Source organism: Trachurus trachurus, assembly GCF_905171665.1.
Source record: "Trachurus trachurus genome assembly, chromosome: 1".
Taxonomy (NCBI): Eukaryota; Metazoa; Chordata; class Actinopteri; order Carangiformes; family Carangidae; genus Trachurus; species Trachurus trachurus.
The window spans coordinates 22795777-22815082 of NC_139891.1; the positions used below are offsets into that span (position 1 = coordinate 22795777).

The 19306-nt window shown below is 41.3% G+C and overlaps 2 protein-coding genes across 3 annotated transcripts in view; one reads left to right on the top strand and one right to left on the bottom strand.

Annotated features, from left to right (window-relative positions):
• Window positions 1-15627, bottom strand: part of uso1 (USO1 vesicle transport factor) — a 28684-nt gene extending 13057 nt beyond the window's left edge. The window contains exons 1-15 of one of the 2 annotated variants that reach the window (XM_083982005.1): window positions 15546-15627; window positions 10308-10417; window positions 8941-9027; window positions 7345-7409; window positions 7135-7211; window positions 6836-6847; window positions 5006-5106; window positions 4330-4432; window positions 4178-4233; window positions 3261-3381; window positions 2979-3157; window positions 2733-2873; window positions 2180-2268; window positions 1907-2061; window positions 943-1148 (exon numbers count right to left, since the gene is read on the bottom strand). In XM_083982005.1, the coding sequence (XP_083838131.1) occupies window positions 943-1148; window positions 1907-2061; window positions 2180-2268; window positions 2733-2873; window positions 2979-3157; window positions 3261-3381; window positions 4178-4233; window positions 4330-4432; window positions 5006-5106; window positions 6836-6847; window positions 7135-7211; window positions 7345-7409; window positions 8941-9027; window positions 10308-10373 (1458 nt within the window). In that variant the 5' untranslated portion in view covers window positions 10374-10417; window positions 15546-15627. Of the gene's footprint in view, window positions 1-942; window positions 1149-1906; window positions 2062-2179; window positions 2269-2732; window positions 2874-2978; window positions 3158-3260; window positions 3382-4177; window positions 4234-4329; window positions 4433-5005; window positions 5107-6835; window positions 6848-7134; window positions 7212-7344; window positions 7410-8940; window positions 9028-10307; window positions 10692-15545 lie in introns of those variants that run through there. The other variant, XM_083982004.1, reaches the window with a different exon arrangement.
• Window positions 15628-16381: 754 nt separating this feature from the next.
• On the top strand, window positions 16382-18198 carry LOC310988175 (uncharacterized protein). The gene is made up of 6 exons (XM_083974687.1): window positions 16382-16551; window positions 16667-16809; window positions 16954-17015; window positions 17159-17272; window positions 17677-17775; window positions 18043-18198. Exons 1-6 carry the CDS (start codon window positions 16432-16434, stop codon window positions 18069-18071), a joined length of 567 nt encoding a protein of 188 aa, XP_083830813.1. The 5' UTR covers window positions 16382-16431; the 3' UTR covers window positions 18072-18198.
• The last annotated feature ends 1108 nt before the right edge of the window (window positions 18199-19306 follow it).

Here is a 19306-nt window from a genome sequence, read left to right on the forward strand (position 1 = left end):
ACCTGGCCCTTACACAAATGGCTTGTTGGAAGGAACATAAAGCTCCTTACAGACTAGCAGACTGCCGTACACTCGCATTGCAAAATCTACAACTGGAGAAAAACAGAGGAATTGGCAACTCCAAGGGCTGCATGAATTTAAACTGAGAAACCCCGAGGTGATTAGATTAATAACTGACTAACGTAAACCTTTATCTCAACTCTAAAATCTCTAAATACCTATTTTAGAACCATCTTTCTGAGCCCAAAGTAAAAACTGATCGATCCGCTCCTCAGTGTAAAGTTTTATCACATTTGGAAGCAGGAATAAGAATAAGAACCTGGACAGGAAAAGGCCCCAAAAGCCACTGCAGCTCAAAACTTCCTGAACAGACAAGAGGACGGCTTGCAGCACAACAAACGGTCCGAGATCACAGCTCAAAGCAGGCGTTAGGATATCAACAGAGATAAAAACAGCTGCTGTGTCCCTTTTCTCAGAACCTCTGTTGGGTGTTCACTTGTGTACTTCCCCACACACACTCCACCAGTGAACAGTGAAGGAGTGCACCCGTGTGCCACCCGTATGAGGAAGAACTGGGTCAAAGCCATAAGTTAGGGACGAAGGAGGGGTAGTGAAGGGTTAAAGGGAAGCAAGATCCCCCAACACGCGGGCCATCAAGACCCCTACTACAGATGCCAAGCCAAAATAATCAGGACAGGTGCCGCCCAAACACTTAAAAACACACACACACACACACACACACACACACACACACAGTACACACACACGCTCTTTACTCACCCGCCGGACGATCTTATCTCCCTGCAAAATCACAATAATGTGACTGTTCTGTTCACTGTTGTTGACACTTGTGCACGTTAAACAAATGCTTTAGCCTGTCAGCATCCCCCTTCATTCAAGTGTCGTCTTTTTGTTGTTGTTGTTGTTGTTTTACTGTCCTACCTGGGAGAGGATGTTGGTGCACTGCTGCAGCAGAGAGACGGGGGGTTTGCCCAGGCTGGTGGCGAGCTGCACCCTCAGCAGCTGCTCCTTCTGGGTGAGGTTGTCCTGCAGGGCGTGAGCCAGCGCCACGGCGGCACACCAGTTGGACAGAGAGTCAGCTGAGAACAGGCCTCCACACAGCAGCTGGCCCGCAGAGATGGAGTTGGCTGTGGAGGAAAAATGAGTCAATGAATAACAAAGTAGAAGGAATCAGACAGAATAAACAACAGTCCATCCAAAACAAGGAAGGAAATGACACCGGAGGTTTTGTCTTACATAATATCATCGCTCTTAAAGGGATACTTCACCCAAAATCAATAATTCACCAATTTTCTACTCATCGTCATGCCAAGGAAGGGTTTGGAGAACTTTCAGAGTCATCAAAACGGGGGTCCAGCTAGCAACGGATTTTCATATAGAACAACTTTTTTATGTGGCGGCTTCAGGACACTTGGGTCAGTACGGACGAGCAGTATGGAGGTATTTGGATGTTTCATAGTGTGTGTTTTGGATGATTCAAAACTGAGCACTATCCACCACCATTATATGAAAATCTGTTGCCAGCCGGACCCCCCCCCTTGGAACTCCAAAAGCGTTTTGATAACTCAGAAAGTTCTCCAAACCCTTCCTTGGCATGACGGTGAGTAGAAAATTGTTGAATTATTGATTTTGGGTGAAGTATCCCTTTAATGAGGCTGTGACCTGTGATCTCCTTTTTTTTTTTAGTACCCCTTCAAGTGATGCTATTTTCTATCTTCTAGTTTCTCTCTGCATCATTGCATGTAGATTATTCTGTGAGTGTTTTGCTAAATCTATGACACAATGACTGTTGGAGTTGGAGGCAAATGTTCATTCTACAGTAACAACAACAACAACAACAACAACTGAAGGCCACTTATGAAGCTCTTAACTCGGTGTCACTCACCATCGATAGTGGAGGGAAGCAGCGTCGCTACAATCTCCCCCTGGCCCTTCTGGTTTTTGTAGAGGAAACACTGGAAACAGTAGAGGACTGCACATCGCAGCACAAACGGCTGTCTCTCGTTCACCATGGACATGAGCAGAACGACGATAGCCGGTCTATGAAGCAATAGAGAGGAGCGATCAGAGGGGGAAATCAGGGCGTTAAGCTGGATTTACTTTCAGATGGATAAGGGGAGTTTTTTTTAAATATCTCGGTCCACTGGTTGTGTCTTACCTTGGTGGGTTTGACGGAGCGTTTACAGAGGCAAAGTAGTCCTGGTTGACCTGTGAGCCCCTGATGACCTCCGATACAGTGTTGATGGTCTGAAAGACAGCGGCCAGATCACAAGTTGGAACGCAGTTGGTTTTAATGTGGCAGCACCTGAGTGAGCTACTCTTCATTTATTGGGTTTATAGTTTTTTTTTGTTTTTAATTCTCTTTTTATTATGATTTTTCATGGTTAACATGTTCATTAACATAATTCCCCATTCTCATCCATTCATCTGTAAATTACCATTAAATCCCACAGCAGTATATTTGCGATTCCATAAATAATACAGAGATGAATGATTGGTCTTTCCACCATAATATAAGAAATTAAATCTTTAAAATACAAAATACAAACTAAACTCCCTAGAACAGGAAGCCCAGGGTGCACCTTTATGATACTAAAAAATATACGCCTATACGCCAAACACATATTGTATACAAAAGGGACATGAAACTTAGCATTATATAAAAGATGGTCATACTGGCGTGACTTGGGTTTATTGTTGTTGGTTTTTACCTCAGTGAGGATGTCAGCAGGCACGCCAGTGGCCATGAGGATGGTGCACAGCTGCTGCAGGAGACCACACTGGTACATGGACTTCTGGCAGCTGGATGTGGCTCCTGGAGAGTTCACTGGAGAAACCATGACTCGCACCAGCTGGTGACAGGAAGGAACAGAAAAAAACTGCCTGATCAGGATGTTGAACTGATAACGTGGAGATATGAGCAACAAGGCGACGACATGATGACTGTTGTAAATCACCTGCAGCATGAGGTGGAGGTTGGTGACCTTCTGCGCAGACCAGCCAGAGTTGTCGTCGCCGACCTCAAACCAGGGCTTCATTCTCTGGATGTAGGAGCCCTCCTTGAAGAAGTTCTGGTTGGAGCTGTTGTTTTTCAGCAGGTTGAGCAGCAGCAGCAAACAGTCCTCCACCACGATACCTGCACACGGGGAGGACGGCCATACAGGTCAGGGTTTACATCTCTACAACAATCTTAACATTTCATCCTAGACTGAAGATTGTAGGTCGACTTCTACTCCCACCTCCGTCGCTGCTGCCTTCTTCTGTGATGATGTCTAGGAGACGCTCGAATGCGTTCTCAAACGCCACTATTTTCTGAATGGCAGCATTTCCTTTAGTCAGCTGCTGAAGCAACAGCAAGCCCTGTTGAAAAGCAGAGCACAGGGTTTCACACAACTCCTGCAAGTTTGGCTGTTGTGGTATTATACATTTATATTTAACAGTCATGATGCACAGACATCAATTGACCATATTCACAGTGTCGCCATCTTTCCTTACATCGTCACTCGGGGTGGGTAAACAAACCATATAACTCCCTGGCTGCAAGCCGTACAAACGTCGGGAGTCTGATAAACTGCTTTCCTCTCATCACTTCCTGGTCGATACAGATTTAAAGCAGAAGTAAGTTTTGTGTTAATATAAGTCTTAAATAATTATATCTTCCGACAGCAATCACTTATATAGAGTGTTTGGTCTGAAACACGGGTCTGTCAGTCACTCTGTTCTGCTGTAAGCCGAGGAGAAAACTTTCCTTGTATCCTACAACCTTTATCCAATGAGGAGAGAGAACGGCATAAAGGGGCGGTCCTCTCTGTGTGTGCAGCCAAGGGATGTGGTGACGTAGGGACGAGGGTGGGGACTGCTGACTCCATCGGCTGACAAGAAGTTAGCCAAAACGACCGGATCGCTTACTTCTGCTTTAAGGAAGGCATGGGTTGTCGGGCCATATTTCAAAGTAAAACAACATTTGGGTTCAATTGATTTGAATTAAGTTAGCCAGCATTAGCTGCAACTGCTAACGTTAATGGTAACGTTATGTGACGGCGTTGAATCTTCCCACCCCCGAGTGACGACGTAAGCAAAGATGGCGAAGCTGTGAATACGGTCAATTCCACCTTAATTCAAGAGGCTTTCATATGTTAAAGAGAGATTCACTCACATCATTGCGAATTACTTCTCTGGAGTCTGCCAATAGGTCCATCAATCTGGAAACACCTGTGGAGGGAGAAAAATATTTGTAGTGTCAAGAAAAGAACTCAAGAAAAAGACAAAATGTCAGCAGCATAAATAACTGGAGGTGGATGAACTCACCCATGGGGCTGACCAGAATGACGGCCTGGAGCTGGACGCCCTGGTTCTTGAGGAGAACAGTCAACAGCTTCACCGCAGGCCAACGCACATGGAAGTCAAACTCCTACAATCACAACAACAACAACAACAACAACACTCATTGGGCAGCTGTTCAGACTAGGGGTGGGCAAAAATATCGATATGGCAATATATCGCGATACTTTATACCGCGATATGATATCGATATTCAATATTTAAATATCAATATTTTTTTTTTCAAATAATAAATCATGTTTCAGACGTAAATCCAGTCCGCGAGGTGTCACTGTACTGCTACCTCAGACAGTGTGTTGTACATGCAAATATGTTGTTGTAACTTGCACTTGTATAAAATGGCATGGATAATTTGAATTACATTGTTTTGACTCAGTTTGTCCCATAAATTATCACTATCATCTGATGTACATACAACTCTGATTTTAAGATGCATAATGCCTTTTACATTTTTCAGTGAACTATGTAGAATATCGCAATATATCGCAAAATTTGGATATCGCAATATCGTATCGTATCGTGACTCAAGTATCGTGATGCGTATCGTATCGTGAGGTCCCTGGCAATACCCAGCCCTAGTTCAGACATTATGTTTTCACACAGACGTCCTCCGGCTGCCACGGGAGCAGAAACAGTTCAATACCTCCAACAAAGTGAGTAGAAGGGTCACATGCTCCGGGTCCTCGATGAACTTGTCTGTAAACTCGGCCCCCAGGTCGTCCGCCTGCTTCTGGGCGTTCTCGTCTGCAAAAGGAGGTGGAGAGCTGAAATCAGACACACTTGCAGAAGGAGGCGTCGCTCTGGTGAGGGGAAACCAGCTGGGTTGTTCATAGCAATCAGCCTGAGTTACACAGCGGCCACTCACTACTGGATCTGAAACTTCTCCCTTGTCGTTCCTTGTGCGAAATCAGCGGTTCATTTTCTGCTGTTCGACAATGAAGCTACAACAAATATGTGAATCTCCCCAATAAATGTGCACATGCTCAGGGTGATACTGGTGAACATGCCTACTGGGGGGGAAAACACAGATGAGGGAGGGAACAGCTGGATGACAGGTTGAACAGATCTCAGTGAGGTTACTACACAAGAATAAACATTTAATGCGTCGTTAACTGAGAGCTTAAGTATGGCGAGAGTATTTCCTCCCTAAGGGACGGTTACAAAAAACTACAAAACAACATATTTTCTCATTCACCTCTGGTACGATCAAACCGTGCAGATAGTTTCAGATGTGTTGACCCACGTATGTTTTGATACATCCATTTCTAAAAAAAAGTCAAATTCAGGCAGAGTTTATCCTCCTGGGGTGATTGTAACATTACCTGAGCTGGTCAGTTTAATCGTATCCAGGACATGAATGTGGGTCATTTTTCACTTCCTCCTCTCCAGTACAGCTGAGATTACTTTATTGTTCATCCATGAACTCACTGGTTTTCCAGTAATTTCAATTTTGTGCTAAAATGGTGATGCTAATCCTTGTTCAAACTGAGTGTTAGATTTCTTCTTTCACTCAATGGGGATTAACAGATGGACAAAAAACTGCTCAAATTCAATCATAATGTTGTTTTGTGTGTGCTACATGTGCAAAAAAAAGCATCTGTCTGTTGACATGTTCACAAAAAAAAGTAAAATGGAGTCAAATATATCTGTTTATGTAATTTCTTCCAAGAATCTCAACATCTGTTCCTGTAAATATATATTCCAGTGAAACTGTGCAAAAATGGAACAAACTATCTGCACTGTTAGAGGGGATGAAGAAATATGCTTTTTTTGTTTTACATTTGGCAACATCTCTACTAACTAAAACACACACACACCAAAAAAAACCTCAATAATTTTCATTTTCACCACAACAACAGTGCAAAAACTAACCAGGTATTAAAGTGTGAGAAAATACCAAAAAGAAACAATTTATTAGCAGATAGAAGCTGGAGCATGTGACGGTATTAGTGAAGCGTTCCTGTTACCACCCAAACACCTTCATGTCACTTCACCACTGATTTTTAGTTTAGTTAGTTTTCTAGTCGAACTCTTACTACTGCACAAACGGCTACGCTTCAGTACTGACCAGGCACGGACACATTCTTATGCTTCCCTGAGACAGGGAGAGGGGTTACTGCGTCTGTGAGGGCATGGGAGGGGCGGGGCGGGGGGAGAGGAAGTTTAAAGCTGCACCCAGAAGCTAGAATTCATTCAACCACTGTGAAGAAGTGTAGAAAACAAGCTGCCTGATTCTCAATGAAAACAAGCCAATGACAACAACTAAAACACAGCCAGATGTCTTTTTCCAAACAGGAGGAATGAAAAAGTGAATAGAAAAGAATTAAGACTATTAATGTGTTCCTTCTCCACATCCCAACCAAAAACAACCTATGATATGTGTGACTGTTGCTTGCTGGTTGTTAGGTATGGGGCTGTGGGAGGGTGGGGGGATAGAAGGGGTGTGGCATCATGCACAGGCAAAGAGTTTTACCTTCTGATTCATCTGTAGGGTTAAAACATGGAAGAGAAAAGAGAAACGAGAACCTTTACATGAAGCACTCATTATCAGTGTGTAGAAGAGGGGAATGCAAATTGACTGAAGTCCAGTTCACATAAAGTGAACTCATTTTACACATGCAAACAGAAGAATGCTCAGTCAGTCAAGACAATTATGGTGGATGCTTAATTAATTAATTAATTAATTAAGCGTCCATCATTAATTAATTAATTAATTCAATAGAAAAAGGTAAATTTCATAATTTGTAACAATCACGGGACAGGGTTAAATACCTTGTTCTTCCTCCTCATCGTTGCAGATGATGTTATATAATGTGTCCAGAGCGTAGCCGAGGATTTCAGAGTCCGACCTAAAACATAAGTATGGAGTTGGAAAATAAACACACGACCTACTACACATAACTTTATATATTTAACAGGTGCAAAGCTCTCAGCGTGACAGATGTCACACTGAACAAATGCACAAGGATTACACGAACATACCTGTCAGTTTGAAGGATGTTAATCAAGTGATCCATGGCCTGTGTGCCAACCTCCATGCGATATTTCTACAACAGATAACAGCAGGGCAAATCCATATGTATAGTGTCTTGCAGAAATAATCTAATCATTATAAGACAGTTAAAAATAAAACAGTGCATGATATGAATGAAACATCAAGATATCAGAATGCCTTCACGTTTTAACCTAAAAGATTGTTTTTCTTTTTAGTTTGCTCCTTGTGTGTTGAATGAACATTGTATTCTACTTCTGTGATCTGAGAGATCTGGACAGTTCATCATGTTGCACCAGATTAGAAAGATGCAGACAGAGAAAAATGACAATGGTGAACTTTCTTTTCTTTTTTTACATACAGGAAGTCTGCACATCTATCTGTTTTCCTGACCAGCGCTGACACCCTTGCCTATTAATGTGCAACCCTGTGCCTCCTAAACCCCTTATTCATGCCTGATAAACTCATTACTCATGGTTGATGGGGCGGCCAGTGAAAAACTGAAAGTGAACAGAACTTAGAGGTAAGAAATGACCCCCGATGCTGGTGGCTGTGATGTTACATAAAAGACAATGTAACAGAGGAGGAAACATTGGAAACAAATGTCCCCGTTAATTTATAGGACAATACAACACAGGGCAACAGGAATCACACTCTACTGCTGATTTACCCATTGTGACAACTGCTTGTGAAATAAAAAAGGTTGATACAGTTGATACCAACTGCTTGACATTCACTCATTTTACAGTTTATTATGTACACCCCGATTTAACCCTCCTGCTGTCCTCCCGGGTCAAGGAAGGAGGGAAGTTAGGAAGGAAGGAAGGAAGGAAGGAAGGAAGGAAGGAAGGAAGGAAGGAAGGAAGGAAGGAAGGAAGGAAGGAAGGAAGGAAGGAAGGAAGGAAGGACAAAGGGAAAGAAGGAAGGATAAAGGGATAGAAGGAAGGAAGGAAGGAAGGAAGGAAGAAAGGAAGGAAGGAAGGAAGGAAGGAAGGAAGGAAGGAAGGAAGGAAGGAAGGAAGGAAGGAAAAGAAAGAAGGAGGGACGAAGGGAAAGAAAGAAGGAAGGAAGGCAGGAAGGACGAAGGGAAAGAAGGAGGGAAGGAAGGAAGGAAGGACAAAGGGGACGATGGGAGGAAAGAAGGAAGGGAAAAAGGAAGGAAAGATAGATGGAGGGAGGGAACAGATTGGGTCAAAAAAGAAGGTGAAGGGAAGGAAGGGAAGGAAAGGAGGGACGTAAAGGATTGTGGAAAGAAGGAAGGGAAAAGGGAAGGAAAGAAAGATGGAGGGAGGGAGGGAACAGACCAGGTCAACTGGATCAAAAGAGGAAGGAAGAAGAAGGACGAAGGGAAGGAAGGAAGGAAGGAAGGAAGGAAGGAAGGAAAGAAGCTAGGGAAAAAGGATTGTGGAAAGGAAGGAAAGAAGGAAGGATGGAGGAAGTCAACAGATTGGGTCAATTTGACCCAGAAGGACAACAGGAGGGTTAAAAAATAATCATGAATGAAATCAAATACAGTAATAGTGGGTGTGCCTAATAAACTGCAGAGTGAGTCACCTTATCCCATTAACCTGCTCCTGACACTTTACCTTAGAGAGGGACTTGAGGGCCCGGACAGCATCTCTGCGATCTTCTAGGAGGGTTGAGGAGGCCACCCTGTCACACAACTTCTGGATCTGTCAACAACACAGGATTCATCATTACTCTTTTTTGTTTACAATTACATCTCCACCTAATTTGTATGTATACCCAGTATGTGTATGTCTTCATGCAGAGGGAGAGATTTTGCGAATCAGGATGGACATGATATTGTCTGAAAGTGTGGAATAGGCAATGCTTAGAGCGTAAGGATCTTCACAAGGGGTTGAGGTTTGATTAACCAACCAGAAGCAGAAAAAACTATTGTATTTTGTTGTATTATATAAGAGAAAAACAAGTCTGAAATAATCTAATGACAAAGTCAGACCAATGTGCATGGGTACACAGTGGACTCATTAGACAATGACACAACAGAAGGCCACAAGCTGAGACATGTTAGTTTGTGTTTGCACTACAACTGCTGCTGGAGTTTTTCAAGAAAGCAATGACACAGAAATTAAAACACACAGGTTTTGGTGATGAGGAATGTGTAGCACAGTCTGCAGGAAGGACAAGTTGCACCTCTAAACAGCCAAAACAGGAATGTCTACACACAAAGATGTGATTGTGTGTCTCTGACCCTCCTGTAATGGCTGCAAAGTCCTGCTGACAAACACTTGTATGTTTCACTTTTTTTGTGTTTTGTTATTATAGTAATTGGTGGTTCCATAGGATTTATACCAGGTGAGGGTTTTCAGCTTGTGTTTACTTTATAACGCTGTAATTTAGATATAATTGGGTGATGAATATGGTAATGAGAATTTTCTGACGAGAAGAGAAGAATAATACGTATTGCAAATAATAGATAGCTGCAATGACGGTCTGTGTGCTATCAAAATCATGATTTCCTTTTCCTATCATGGTGGGTGTCAATATATATGTTTTCTTCAAAGTATTGCAGACAGATACTGAGTGAGTGGCTGCAGGCGGATACTCATTACTGTGTGTTTTATTTCATTCATGCACGTAAAACACGGTAGATATGTCACGGATAGACAGATAGACAGACAGACCCACCACAGCTGCGGACTGACAGATCTGCTACGTTAGCTAATTAGCCCTCTGACTGTTAGCTAGCTCGCTGTTGTCACTCATTAAAAGGCAGGGCCCTGTGTCTTTATCAATCTATATGTTTCTTTTTCTCTTTTGTTTTGTTGGAAAAAAAAGTCATTATCTCCCAGTATAAAACACATTTCCCCTTGGTCAGCCTCAGTTTGTGTCACACAGGGAGGTGAAACCGCAGCTAGCCGCCGCAGCTAGCAGCAGCTAGCAGCAGCAGCAGCAGCAGCAGCAGCAGCTAGCCGGGCTGGTCTCCTACCGTCTCCGCTCCGGACGGCATCGGCCCCGGGACCTGCCCTCCGATCACTCCGCGGATGAAGTTCATCTTCACTGACGTCGCTCCCTCTGAAGAAACCGTCAGACTCCCCTCTACGTGGTCCGTGTATATATATTTTTTTAAAAGACAAGAGAGAAAGAGAGAGAGGAAACGTGTACACAATGATAATTGTGTGTGTGTGTGTGTGTGTGTGTGACACTGTGTACACCGACTGACTGATCGACCCCGGAACTCAACCGTGTCTGCTCTGCGCAGGCGCGCAAACGTGGCGCTACGTGGCTGATCAGCAGTCAGAGGAGGAATCATTTAAAGGGCAACAACAACAATAACCAAAATATTAGATACAAGAACAAATCCTTGTTTTTTCATCATCAATGGTTTGATGGAGAAAAAAAAACATCTTGTTTGTGACACAGCTCCCGAATGAAAATTGATATTTCAAAATAGAATTCCGCCATACATTCAATCATTATGAAAAACAGAAAAGCTATAAAAACCATTAGACATCTATAAATCAGTAAAAACCTCAATATGATTATTATTATAATTATTTGAAATGATGACCCCTATTTTTCTTTTCATTTCAACAAACAGATGTACCGGTAGGCTATATAATTTTTTTTTTTTTTTTTTTTTTTTTTTGAGGAGGGGGGTTATGATTTTGTTTTGGTTTCTTTGGTGTGCACATTAAATAAATACATTTAAAAAAAAAAAAAAAAAAAGAGAAGAGAAAAAAAGAAGAGAGTGTGTGTGATGTTTTATGTCGCATGTATGCCCTTATTCTGAAATCCTAGTACCGGAAGTGGAATGTAACAACTATGGTTACTGTTACCAAGGAGACGGGAAATTAAAAAAAAAAAAAAAAAAGTAGCGACGCTCTGGACAGAGTTGCGGTCTTGTCTCCAGTTTATGATAGCCTACATGATAGATTAATAGGCTAAGTAATCGATGACAACACAGGTCTGAATCATTAAACTGTGTGAAAAATACAAAATACAAAAAGTAATATACACAAACTCCACTCAGTTTCACCCCTTTGTAAAAAAAAAAAAAAAAAAAAATGTAGGCTAATATGTAATAGGCTAGGCTACAATATTAATACAAATGCTATGTAGGCCTAATACAAGAACAGAGGAGGAAGTATCCATAGCCTACCATTTACCTACTTTAGTAAAAGTAAGTTATTGCAATAGGATAGTGTTAAGACTTAGCCTACTTCATAGAACACATAGAGCAAAACGTTTATATTCATTCACAGGACAACCAGCTGCTCCAAGAAAGTTTCTCCATCCAGACCCCTCCGAATCCAGAGTCAATGGTTTTACCCACTGACCTATCTCTCTGCATAGGCTACTATTGATTAGGGACTCCTCTGACTCACACACACACACACACTCACACTCACAAAAATGCACACAGGTAGGTGACAGCTCCTTCATATGAGAACAAAAAAGAGAAGATCTCCCCTGTGCCGATTAACAATCAGTAGGCTAGACTGAAGGTGTGAATAAAACTAAACTGGAGAGAAAACAATGCGGTCCCAAGTCTCAGTCAAGAGTAAACTGATCCATTGTCATTAGCACAAGTCTTTTATCAAGGTGTTTTGGCTACTGTGCTTTATGCTTTACTTTGTTGGAGGCAGCTTATCTGTGGATGATGATAACAATGAGTTCATCAAGAAAGCTGGACCAGTTATTGGCCTGACCCCTGACTCACTCAACGTCATTCTGTAGAAGAGAATAAGGTCAAAGCTGAAAATGGCACTGCTCTTTGAAAACCATCCACTACACAGTGTTTTTAATTAGGGACTAAGATGCTAATTTGTGAGCAATTAGTGATTCTCTGCTCTCTGCCCATATAGTGCTGGACTGCAGCAGATGTTGAAGGTGTGTTCCTCCCAGTATGGCCTTGATCATGACATAAAGTAGGCTACTACAACGCTAAGAAAAGCCACATAATGATAGTTAGAAGTGCTGGGGACAGGAAATCAACTTTTCCTTGGCAGACAGTCCCCTTGCTGTGTGTGAGGAAATTAAATACTTAGGTCATGTCATATCTAATGACTGGACGGATGACAGAGACCTTTATCGACAGCGCTGTGAAATCTACTCTCAAGCTAACATGCTTAGTAGGAAGTTTTCTATGTGTTCTCTGTTCAGAACTTACATAACACCTTTATACACTGCCCAATTGTGGTCCAATTATAAGCAAAAGAGCATGCAGCGGCTCAAGGTAGCATACAATGATGCAATGGGGTTACTGCTCTGTGTCCCTAGGTGGCATAGTGCCAGTCATTTGTTTGTGTCTAATGGACAGTGCCAACTTGTGAGGCACTCTTAAGACAGTTGATGTTTAGTTTTATGTGTCGCCTAGACAAATCAGAGAATCACATAATTAAGGCCCTAGTAAGCCCATTGAAAAGCTGCTACCAATTCACTTCTAGGCAAAGGTGGCATCGGTGCAATAGCCTGTATATTTTATAAAATGCACACTTTTCTTGTATTTTTGTACTTTCTTTTTTTTTTTTTTTTTTACTATTTATGATATGACACACAGTATGATTTGTGATATGGACCTGTGTCTGAAATAAAGCTTATATTATTCCTGTCAGATATTTCAACGGACACTGTTAGATGTGGCCTGCTGCACAGCATGTAGGCCGACTGTTTGTCTAAGTATGCTGTGGTACTTAAATAATGTTTACTAAAACAGAGATTAATAAAGTTCACTAATCAGGAGCTTTTAAAGCCAAAGTGGTTTAGGATCGGCCCCAGTCAGGCTTATCCGGCTCGAAGATGATAATGAGTCACGGCTGGATGTTGTGAGAGTATTTACTGTGAGGTGACAATGATTTTTTTTTTTTTTTTTTTGCTGCTGGAGTAGCTATCACCTTTCTAGCTCAGTTCATAGAAGTGGGCCAGATGGCAGATCATGCAGATCAGTGTTGCTAGACTTCTTTAACCTATGACTTTATTATCAGATGTTGAAATGTGAAGTAGGCTACGTCTACATTTTAAACAAACATCCCCACCTGGTTATAAAACACAGTTTCTCAACTGAGTAATCACAAATATAGGCTACCATTGCAAAACACTTTGCTATTGGGTTTTAATGTCACTCATACCAGCATCAAGGATTTGTCACCCAACCCAGTGTGTCAGTGACTGCGTTTACATGCACTTCAGTACCCCGATTTCAATCGGGTTTTTTAAGTACCCCGATTATTGATCAAATTCGGGGTATGGTGTTTACATGAAGTTAGAGAAACCCGGTTATTCAGTATCCCTGTATACATGATAAATACAGTATCTCGGTTTCTGATTACTGCGTCTTACGTGCGTGTGTGTTTAATTCATGTTTATTATTTACAACAGGAAGCGCAACTACTAGGAAATATGTAGGTCCGAAAATTTACAAATTAAAAATGCTGCCATGTTATATAACTTAATAAAAGAAAGGTAAATTCAATGCAGACTGATCGGTTTATCTTAAAACATGCATTTATTGATGTAAAAGTGGTGATTTCTGTACACACGTTAGGCGACAGAGCCTCCAGGCAGCGCTGCTCCTCCAATACACACATGAAGCTTCACTTTTACTTCAAACAAACTAAGGCAACTGCCACAATTGTTAGATTTCATCAATGAAACCAGCATTTATCTTCTAAAAAGAATTTAACCAGCCGGCAGTAAACATCTAAAAACCTACGGGTAAGTTAATTAACGACCGTCTTCTCTCCCGAGGTGACGGAGTAGTCTGGCAGGCAGAGCAGCTCTGCAGACCGGCTGCTGTCTCTGTGATGTCCCGGTCACAGCTCACACAGGTGGAGCTTCACTCCTCCCAAAAACGTCGTAGCAAACTTGTAAACAGCCGTCATTTGTATAAACCGACCGCACATTGGGGGACTAAACAGTTACTTTCTCGCATGAAAAAAACGAACAAAACAAACTTAATAGTCTCCTCGTTGCTCCAGAATGCGCTCTTGTTGTCGCCGCCATTTTGTTACGTAACGTATCTATGGTAACGGTTACGTCAGCTGGCTGAGCAGCTTTCAGATATCGGGGTACTGTGTTTACATGCTCCAGTATCCTGATTTCTTTCGGAGTTCTCCGGGCAGCAAAATCGGGTTTCTCAAAATCGGGATATGAGCTTATCCCGATTTCTGGAATCGGGAAATGGTGTTTACATGCGCAAACACAAATTCGGGGTACTTAAAAAACCCGATTGAAATCGGGGTACTGAAGTGCATGTAAACGCAGTCACTGAGGATGAGAGGAAACATGTAAGTGTGTAGCAAAGTGGGAAAAGAAAAATGTGTTTTCAGTCTTTTTTTCTCTCTCTTTTCTTTTGAGAAACTGGGGGAATGACATGCTAAAGATCGTCTCGGTTGGAAGTCAAACTGGCGATCAGCACTTCAGGCATATTGACTTACTTGAAATTTTACCTGTTTATCTTACTAGCTTAATCTCACTTAGAGTCTGTAACTTATACACTCGTTCACAGGACACCTTGGTTTTACAAATTCCAAGTATCAGGACAGAATTGGGGAAGACTGCCTTTCAGTTTTATGCACCCCAAAAGTGGAATAATCTACAAAACTGTCTGAAACTGGATCATCTTATTTCCTTAGATAGTTTTAAAAACGTATTATCGAATGTTTTTCAACCTGTATGTAATTGTGAATCATGACCTTGTATACTGTATAATTGTGTTTTTGTAATCAGGGCGTCATTGAAAAAGAGAGCTCGCTCTCAATTGACCTTCCCTGAATAAATAAAGGAGAAATGAAATGAAATGAAAATGAAATATGCCAACATGGCACTTGCTGTCAAACCACTCAACAACCAAGCACCCGTTTTTCTGTCATTTTTAATGAGACTGCTATGGTGTTGCTGCAGAGGGTTTAAATAAACAACACTTCATCAAATACAACAAAATAAAATAAATAAAATAAGATGCAGCAAAAAAAAATTTAACCTCGCTCTGGTGCAATGCAGCAACACGTCATCTGGCAATGTTGAGCAATCAAACACATTAAGGCTCACATCATCCTCATCTAACCTAAACATGAACCTGTCCAACAACAACGACCCAATGCAGACTTTCAACTTTCTTTCACAACATATTTGTCTCATGTGTTGAGTAAATATATCGTCATGTTCTTTGGGACAGTGACTCTCAGAAACGAGTATGGAGGTCAAACATTAACAGTATACTTACACATCCCATCACACTGTTGGTCTGCACTCTCTTCTGCTTCATTTCCAGTGTTCATTCTCTGGTCCCACCTCAGGGAAGCACATTTGTATGGTATATTATGTCAGTTAGAGGCTGTAACACAATTAAGATACAAGTTCTCTAAGTGCAGTGGAGCAATTCGTGTAATGTGTGTTGACTACTTGGTTGAGTTGAGGAGGCAGAAATTGGGATACAAGACTTAAAAAACAAAAAACAACTTTGGCCAACACAACTCTATGGGGGTTTCAATTAAATTTTCAGTTTCAAAAGACTTTATTTATCTCCAGGGGTCAATTAAAAACACAAAGGCAGCAGCAGCAGCAATATTAAAGTCTTGTTTGTAAAAAGTCTTGTGTCCCAGATACCACCTACCTCCTCAACTCAAGTTAACGCACATGACATTAAGAACTTTGTCATTTTCCTCTCTCTCTTTCTCAAAAAGACTGGATTCAAAATGTCCAATAAGTATCCACCACTAGTATCCAAGTGTCCAGTAAGTAGTAAAAGCTTTGATGCCAAACTCACCTTCCCAAATTACATTGCATGCAATGCGCTTACATTCCGTTATACAATGCTGAGTTAACTCTAACCTGATTTTTCAGTTTTCTGTAAAGTTATACTTGTGCCCCACTAAAATTTTCTCAGTAACATCTTTCAAAGTATGGACTATATGCAATATTCTTAAGTATTTGTATTCCGGTGCTACTGAACTTAAATGACTGGGCAACTGACCCACCACAGACTTTGTCCATCCTTGAACCAGATTGCAACACTAATGTAAACAGCTGATGACTCCATAATAAAAGAGCCGCTGATCTTCAGTGCATCAGTTGCAGCTTGAAGAGGAAACACTCAGAGCAGCAGAGCCATGATGGGGTTCGTTTATGTCGCTGTGGCCGTGCTCAGTCTTCTGTCTGTTGGACACTCAGCTCCTGCGACAGACTGTGAAAGTCTCATCCAACCTGTTTATATCCAAGGGACAGACGAGGTAAGACTCACTCATCTCACTTGTGATTATCTTTTAACTCTCACTTTCTAAAAAAAAAAAATCTATTGTGACCATCAGTCACTTATGTAACTGAGTGAGACATGGTCTGTTGCAGCTGGTGGGCAAATGGATATACATCGCACAAACCTCAGATGAGAGGGAATTTGCGAGGCATAAGGACTCTCTAGAGACTGTCTGGGCCAATCTGACGTCTGTCAATGGTAGTGGTGTTCTTGATGAAATTCATATGCAGAAAATGTAAGTTTGAAGAATTGCATCAAGTACTTTGAGCTCACATTTCGCTGCAAACCACAACAACTGAATTGAGGCCATTTTGGAGCCAAAGTTTTGTTCAGAAGATTTACTAATTATTATATATTTTTTTTTTGTACTTGCAAAAAGGAGCGGTCGATGCTCACCAACCAAAATGAGGTCAACCTTGACAAATGGCACCCTCCATATGAGTGAGTAGTAATGATGGAAGTTTCAGTGCAGTTGTGGACTGACTAAACCTGCGCAAACACATTTTTGACTAATGTTCAGCATTGCAACCTCACTTTATGTACAGTATGTGTTGATGTATCTGTGTGTGTGTTTGAATCCCCAGGCGATCGAGCTGTAGTTGACACCAGCCGTCTTCCGACCAACTGCCCTGACTGCCTTGTTCTCCTCTTGAAGATCAACGCCAGGGGAACCCCCTACTCTGTTCTCATGCAAATGAGTAAGACCAAAGACAAGAACAAAAATGCAGTCACTTGTTTCTGTTTTCTGCCAGTTCAGTGAATTAAATGGCTCTAATGCAAGTAAAGACATAAAGTCAACTAAATCCTCTGGCAGATCAGGACATCTGACAGCATTCAAGGAAAATTATTTAATACAGATTCAAGTTCTTTTAATTTTGATACTTTAAGAGCATTTTAACCTGTTGATCATCATATTTCCCAGGTGTGAGTCAGACTGTCCACAAATTTACTCTGATAAGATTATATTTTAAAAAGCAGCTCTGTAACACTGCACTTAGACACATATGTACCTCTATGTAAATAACAGTGTTCACATGTTGATGAAGAAAAGTAAGGGGATCAACAAAGTTATTACCATTTGAACACCTGTTGTGTCCTACAGGCAAAAGAGAAAAGGTGTCTGATGCTGAGCTGCAGGAGTTCTTGAAGCAGGCAGAGTGCCTGAAGTTACCGTCACCTCGTGTAATGGAGCCAGAGAAAGGTAGGATCTGTCACAAGTCATGTGGCTGTAAGGGTTTGAATTTTCCTACAGTATATCTACATGTGCTCGCTTTTTAACTTTTAACTTAAGCTGTCAAAACAATCTGGATGTTGTCTTTTTATTTGTGGAGCAGTTGCAGCAACTATGTAAAGTAGTAAAATACGTTTTCTCAAAACAAGATAATTTGTCAGATGTCAGATTTTGTACTTGCCTTTATTTAGTTCTGATAAAGTTGTGTATTCATGAAATGCTCTTTTCCCCTCACAGGCTTTTGCCCTGCGGTGTCCTACGAATAACCAGACAGTGGTGTCTCGTCATGTAAATGACCTACCATGTCTTACTGGCTGAGCAGGGCCATGTGATGTGTTGCTGGGCTACATTTGATTCCGGCATCACTCTGAAAACATTAAAATTTGAACTTTGCATCAACTAGATTTGGGTTGTTTTTGTGTGTGTGTGTGTGTGTGTGTGTGTGTGTGTGTGTGTGTGTGTGTGTGTGTGTGTGTGTGTGTGTGTGTGTGTGTGTGTGTGTGTGTGTGTGTGTGTGTGTCAATGTTTTTACCTGGCTCTGTGTTGGTTGTTCATTCACTTCGATCTAAATGCACGTGTATTGTAAATGCATTGTGTTCGGCTCTGCACTTGTGTGGAATTGGTATCTTCCCCCTGACGTATTGGTGAGAGACCCACTAATCAATAAATTAGATGAGCCCCCTGTTGTGAACATCTGCAAGGCTGAAAGTAACAAATTCACCTCCCTTTGATCCTTCAACATCCTGTACCACAAATCTTTATAGAAACGTTGCTAACACAGAAAAAGTGAACTCACATTCAAGCTCAAACGGACACGTCCCTACAGAGGAGGATACTCATCATAGCCTTGTATATTGGTAGTTTATAACTGTACATAACACCTGCTCATGATGTTACATCACGTAGTGTACATATACCTTTCTCTCCCAACATACAAGATTAAATAAAAATTACTTGTTTTCCGTGAAAGGTTCAATCACAGTCTGAGATCTACAAACAGCATCTTCATGAGTTTAGCTTTTATTCGAATATGTGAATATATTATAATAATAAAGTGGTAATACATGCACACACCACAGATATCGGCATATTGCTTTAACAGGCAGCCGACAAATCAACTAAATCTGTATCTTTTAACATTAGACAATGAGATTTGTGGCTCCTTGGTTTATGAGCTTCCTTGTCTTGGTCTTTTTCTTATGGGCAAGTTTCAATTTCAAAACAAACTCAAAATGCATCTTTTTCCAACAGCTCAAGTATTATGTGTATATCACTCTTTCTTGACTCCCTGGTGCAAATTTGACAGTGAGTTTTAGCCTACTAATGCTAAATATTATTCAACTAGTGTAATCCCCTAGACGTGGCCCACACAATCATCCAGAGCTCACTGGCCTGAAACCAGGTGGCTTCGTTCTGGGTTCTGGTTTCATCAATACAAGCATAAGATTAATTACAAACAACCCCTTTCACTTTACATTTATCTTTCAGTGTTGATATCAAA